General features: G+C 52.0%; 1 protein-coding gene and 1 long non-coding RNA gene across 4 annotated transcripts in view; one reads left to right on the top strand and one right to left on the bottom strand.

Annotated features, from left to right (window-relative positions):
* Positions 1-4088, bottom strand: part of Grtp1 (growth hormone regulated TBC protein 1) — a 23196-nt gene extending 19108 nt beyond the window's left edge. For 2 of the 3 annotated variants that reach the window (XM_021169380.2, XM_021169381.3), the window contains exons 1-2: positions 3423-3554; positions 2985-3136 (exon numbers count right to left, since the gene is read on the bottom strand). In XM_021169380.2, coding sequence (XP_021025039.1) covers positions 2985-3136; positions 3423-3469 — 199 coding nt within the window. In that variant the 5' untranslated portion in view covers positions 3470-3554. Of the gene's footprint in view, positions 1-2984; positions 3137-3422; positions 3555-4013 lie in introns of those variants that run through there. The other variant, XM_085844177.1, reaches the window with a different exon arrangement.
* A 50-nt stretch (positions 4089-4138) lies between these two features.
* On the top strand, positions 4139-5741 carry LOC147002533 (uncharacterized). Its single transcript, XR_015048692.1, has 2 exons — positions 4139-4223; positions 5148-5741. It is a non-coding gene; the product is annotated as an uncharacterized LOC147002533 (long non-coding RNA).
* Positions 5742-6279: the final 538 nt, after the last annotated feature.

The following is a 6279-nucleotide window of genomic DNA, read 5'->3' as shown; positions in this document are numbered from 1 at the left end:
CTGGCCCTACTGTCTCCTTAAGGTTCCTTCTGAATCTAATGAAATTGTTTTACTAACCTAACCCCAAGGCATGGAGGGAGGCAGGGGCAGGTGAATGTCTGGGAGTGTGAATGAAGCCAGTCTGGTTTACACAGCAAGTTCTCAGTCAGCCAAGGCTAGAAGGATCATATCTCAAACAAACAAACAAAAAAATTCACCAGTGAGATTCAGAACTTGGGAAAGTGGCCCTGTGTTCACTACCGACTCCGACAGGCAGAACATCGCCAAAACCAGAAAGCTACACATGATGGTAAACAGACAGAATGCCTGTATCAGGGGAGCTGAGACACAAGGATCTCAAGTTGAAGGCTAGCCTGGATTACATAGGCAAGACCCTGCCTCAAAAAAACAAGTGAGATACAGACAATAGACACATGTGCACACACATGCACACACTCAGAGAGAGAGAGAGAGAGGAGAGAGATCAGATACCAAGGGGTGCTCACTGAAACTCCAGAGTGGGTTTAACCCTGAGGCCCTGGCTCCTACGCCCCCACCCCACCTCCACACATGGAGGCATCTCCTGGATCATGAGACCTCTCTCCTGGGACTAGTCCTCTGCTGATTACAGTCCAGTCAACCTAGAAGATCTGTCAGGAAATTCCCATTTCTGGAACAACTTGTCTACTCCTGTTTTATGCTTGATTGAACTCTGCCAGCTCTGTAGGTCCTAGAAGGGCTTTACTGCCAGCGGGGACACTGGCATAGACTCCCTGCACCACCCCCACTGCACACCTCTTACTGATTAGGTTTTGTTTCCTGCCAGGACATCAGGACAACTCTCACCCTGCCTCTGAGGCTCCGTCCCTCAGGCCGAGGGTCTGCCAGGAGCCAGACACACCTATTTACACCAATTATATCTGTTACCATAATTACAGCCTAATGGATATTACATAATCAAAGGAATATTAAAACGATGGTTAAAGCAGGTTAAACTTTTTTTTTTGAGATTTATTTCTAGCCAGGCCTGATGTGGTGTCATGCATACTTAATTTCAGTCAGCACTCAGAAGATAGAGGCAGGTGGGGTTCTGTGTGTTTGAACTCAGTCTGGTCTACACAGAGAGTTCTATTCTATGCTAGCTCTGGCTGCACAGTGAGACACTGTCAAAAAAAAAAAAAAAAAAGAAACTCGGCAAGGAGACAGGCCCTCTCTATGTAGCCCTGACTGTCCTTTCTATGTAGACCATGTGACATGTGTGTGTGTGTGTGTGTATGTGTATGCATGCACGCACACATGTTTACATGTGACTATGTGTGCCCACAAAGGCCAGAGCCATTGGATTCCCAGGAGGCTGGATTCCCAGGAGGCTGTGACCCACCCCATACAGGTGCTGGAAATTGGCCTCAGGACCTCTGGAAGAGCAAGAAGCACTGTACCTCTTAACCTCTGAGCCCTCGCTCCAACCTAGCAAGTTAAACTTTCAGAGAGTTGAGACAAATGTTCAAAAGCAAAGCAAACCTGAAGTAGGTACTAGACTACTGCGAACCAGGCCTAGTGGCTGAGACCTGCAAAGGGTCACAGGTTCAAGGCCTCTCTGGGCCTTGAAAGCTGCACTCACGATGGCATGTGTAAGAGACCTGCATAGATCTATGTATTCCAGGGATAATCGGTCTGGCCTTACGGACCCTCCTAGCCACAGGAGTTACTTCCTGTACTGACGGGCTCGGGGGACACATTAAGGCAATCCCCAGTGTTACTTCTGTGGTAGACTAGAGCCTGGGGTGGGAGGGAAGCGGCTTCATTGTGTATCTTTCTGTATAACTAAAATGTTCACTGTGGGCATGAACTATGTATTAAGTGTAAATAAAATGTCTAACCTTAGAAGACTAAAAAGTAGTGTTTGTTGAAAACATGCTTGAACACGGAGAGAGTAAATGCAAAGGGAAAGATGATATAGGGAACATATTAGCTCACAGAGACAGAGAACAAGTTAGCGCTCAGAGACGACTGCGTCCCCTCTGCCTTTACACTTGCCCCTACCCCTATGCTTGGGTCATCATGAATTTTGAGCAGCCAATTCCCCACGGTCACACTGTAGGTCTGTCTACCTGGCCACCTGGCAAACCCCTTCAGGCACTCCTTTAACAAATATTAAGTCCCTATTATCTCAACAAAGCGATGTTCCCTGTACCCAGGATTCCACAGCGAAATAAACAAAACGCCCTGCAAGCAGGGAGGGGCCTTTGGTTCTACGGAGAAGAAAAATGACTATCAAAAATGGTATAGGGGAAGGAAAAAAACAAAAAACAAAAAACAAAATGCTTGGAGAGGCATGGTAGTTCCTGTTCAGAGAAAGAGGAAAGTTTGTCTCAGAACTGGACTTCCAGGAGCCCAGCCCTGAGTGCCCCACCCCTACCCATCTCTGAGAGCTAGTCGCTGTTCTAACCCCTCTCAGAACACAAGGCCTTCACGAGGCTTCCCAGGAAGTATGGACTTTGCCCATCTACAGTTAAGAGGGCGTGGTGACCATGGAGAAAATTCAACCAGGTGAGGAGCTCTCCCATCTGCTGTGTGGCACAAACACACCCTCCTAGGGGGTCTCATGATGTCCCAGAAGTCGCTATTGGGGGTGGTGGTGTTCAACTATAGAGGGGTCCAGTTCCTATGGAAATGCAGTGTATGCTCGTGCGCAGGGTAGTGATGGTGTTCGCAGGTCTGGCTTTGGGAGTTCCGGCTGGTGGGGATCCTGCTGCTGAGGAGTCCCATTTAAAGAGGGATCCCGCTACTGGAGGGCGGGAGAGTCACGCTCACAGGTTTCGCAGGGTTCTACTGTTGGGGAGTCATGCCATAGGGACTGTAACTACTGCAGGGTAGCAGCTACTGCAGTGAGGTCCTGCAGTCCTGAGGTCTCGCTGGGGGTCTCGCCACAGGGGTTCTGACAGTTGGGAGAAAGTCCTGTTTGTTTGAATGGCCGCTATGCCAGCCAGCATCAGGCCTCTCACCTGTCACGCTTTTCCGGACACCACCGTTTCCTTTTAGAAGTTTGGACCATTTAATCGCCCTCTTGGTGAGTATCACCAGGTACGTGGAAAAGAATTCTTCATAAGCCGCATAGTCAAAGTCTTCGGGCCTTTCAAACCCATACGGATCGATCCTACAAACAAAAAAAAACCTGTTTCCCCGAACCAAGTTTCCGCTCCTGCGGGGATGCGGCTGGGGTCCAAGAGCTCCGACACCCGACACCCCTCGGTCCGCCCCTCCGGCCATCCTCGGTTCACCTTCCCTTCCTCTCTTCCTCCCCTCCTCCATCCCCTCCACCCCCCCCCCCCATGCCCCTCGCTCTCCGTGGACCAGAGCGCGTCCCCCGCGCAGCATCGACTGGCTCAGACCCAGTCCGGGGAGGGCGCCCAGCACCCCGCGCGCGCGGCCTCCGCACCCACCTGGGCACCCGAGCTCGCGCCGCCTGCGCGCGCTCTGCGGGATCCATGCGGAGAAGGGCCAGGGACCGCGGGACTCACAACCACTGCAGCCCCGAGCGCTGGACCCCGGTGCGCCGCTGGCCCCGGGGCGCGCGAGTGCTTCCGGCGGGGGCGTGGCCGAGACGGGGGCGGGGTGGGGACGAGGGGCGGAGCCAGTGGGGGCGGGGCGGGGTAGAGTGGACAGAGCCGGGATGGGGTGGGGGCGGTGTCGGGGATGGGAGCGCCTAGGGACCCGAACCGAGTGCACCTGCTGCAGCCTGGCACTAGGGATTTGAAAATCCATGGAGATGGAAACCTATGCCGAGGTTAGAAGACCTAGATCCACTTTGCAGGATTTTAAATATCCTTCAAGCCTCAGTGCCTGGCAGACTGGACTTCGGACTTCCAGCTCCGATGCTGAAAAAGGAGTTGTTTTTTTTTTTTCCCCCACTTTGCTTCCTTCCTTGTTGAGGCTGAGAACATACCGTGCTTTGGAGGGCCACCATCTAGGGGTACTCGCTTCTCCAAACCTTGGAACCCGAGGTCTAGCCTTGGAAAGAGTTGCCGCCTTACCGTCTCTCCTCGCCTGGAGAAGCCCCAGCTATGTGCGCTACTGCAGGGTCACAGTGCCGCGGTGGCGAGCTTCTTTCGTGGTCCCTGTCGCCGTCAGTTTCTTGAGATTTCAGACTCTGGGCTTGGAAACCAGTTGACTGCCTTTCTTAGCGAGGTGCCATCGGAAACCTGTGGAGGAATGTTTGGATTATGAATGCTCGCCGTGCCGAGGTAAAGCATAGGGCTTTGGCGCCTTCGTGCCCTGTGGTCAGCGGTGGGGCAGATCGGACGTTGCAGAAGCACTTTCCTGCAGTGTTTAGAAGGTGCTACCCACCTTCAGCTGGCTGTAGTTGGAATGACCCTCGGCTGGACTTTGGGAACTCATTTGAACTAGTTAGAAGCTTCGAAGTACCTAACAGGAAGCGGCGAGGGTGGGGTGGGGGTGGGATTAGAATTTAGCCTGGTCCATTGGGACACATGGATACCCCAGTGTAAATGATCCTGACCTCAGCTGGGCGTGGTGGCACACGCCTTTAATCCCAGCACTCGGGAGGCAGAGGCAGGCGGATTTCTGAGTTCGAGGCCAGCCTGGTCTACAAAGTGAGTGCCAGGACAGCCAGGGCTACACAGAGAAACCCTGTCTCGAAAAACCAAAAAAAAAAAAAATGATCCTGACCTCAGCGCCAAGAATACAGGCAGCACCCGGTGGGACCGGTTTTCTCCCCCCCCCCCCAAGGCTACATACGCAGCTCTGCCCTTTGCTTCATTTTCCCTAGGTTTTGAGACTACTGTAAGACAGATGAGAAAACCTGAGGTTCCTGTTGCTTTCCCTCCTCCTTGCTTTGACCAAACTCTGCTGAACAAGGATTCTCTACCAAAGCCTTGGTGCCCCCATCTTTCTTTCTTTTATTTTTTATTTATTTATTTTATTCTTTTTACTTTCTTTTATTTTTTTGGGGGGGGGGAGTGTCTCACTGTGTAGCTCTGGTTGGTCTGGAACTCACTATGAACACCAGGCTGTTATTGAACTCAGAGAGATCTACCTGTGCCTGCCTAACACACACACACACACACACACACACACACACACACACACACCCTGAGCAATGGGATTAAAGGCACATGCCACCATATCTAGCCCCATCTTTCTTTTAGAATACAGCAAGAAATGAACCTGAAAATCCAGTTAGAGCTGCAGATTTGAGCTTCTCTGTTGACATTGGATGAAACTTACTGCTCGCATGAGCAGAACCCCAATTCCAGCTCCCACGGTCGCCCAGAGTGCTTGCTGCCTCTGGGGAAAACGTGCAGAGATCAGCTCAGCCCAGCAGTGAACAGCGTTTCAACACCAAGTGTCCTTGCCAGTGCTCTGACCTTGACCTTTCCCAGTGGTGACTCAGACCACAGACTGGACTACATTCTCTTCAGACACAACTTTCCCCTTGGTCTGACCACACAGAGCTGGAAGAGGCCTCCTCCATATTTCCTTCTCCTCCTCTTCCTCTTCTACCTCTTCTTCCCGCTCCTCCTCCTCCTCTTTGTTAATTTAGTTGGTTAGTTGGTTGGTTGACTTTTTGAGACCGGGTGGGTCTCTCTCTGTACTTCTCTATCCTGGAGCTCACTATGTAGACCAGGCTGGCCTTGAAACCACAGAGATCCTCCTCCTTCTGCCTCCTAAGCCTAAGTCTTTCTTCCCTGTGACTGGCCTTTGCAACCAAAACAAATAAAAGAGACATTTGCAAGGTCAAATATGACAGCCCCCTCCTTGTCCCTTTTCCAGGTCCAGCTCCCACCTCTCAGTCCGGCACCCTAACCTCCGAATGGCATCTCTAATACCCCTCTCTCTGTGACTCTTGCCCTTCTGCTGATGGAGCCTGGGAGTCCCACATGGATCCCTGGAGTGGTCCTGGCCTGTGGCTCTCATGCAGGCTGGGACACATCTATGGGCCTCCTACACTTAAACTTGAGAATGACGGCATGCTCTCCACTGTGAGAGTTTCACAGTCAAGCATGACCACAGGGTGGGATGCTGGCACTAGCCGAAGTTAGTTCGATAAGAACAGCTGCCCTGGAGGAAGAGTGGGGAGGGAAGATAGAAGGCTCCAGCAGAGGTTGGTCCTCTTATCTCACCAAGCTCCCCTATGGGGCTAGGAAACCTAAAGGCTGAGTGCCTCTGAATAAGTAGCCTCTCTCACTGCATACCCACCTCCACCATGTATCTTAACATAGCCTGACCCACGGTGGCCCACAGTGGTCATCCATACCCTTCCCAGTCCTAAGCTACCTT

The sequence above is a fragment of the Mus caroli genome, unplaced genomic scaffold (assembly GCF_978045245.1).
Source record: "Mus caroli unplaced genomic scaffold, Mus_caroli_1 scaffold_10, whole genome shotgun sequence".
NCBI classification, from domain to species: domain Eukaryota; kingdom Metazoa; phylum Chordata; class Mammalia; order Rodentia; family Muridae; genus Mus; species Mus caroli.
Note: the sequence above shows the minus strand (reverse complement) of the source record. Positions and strands in the feature narration are given on the sequence as shown.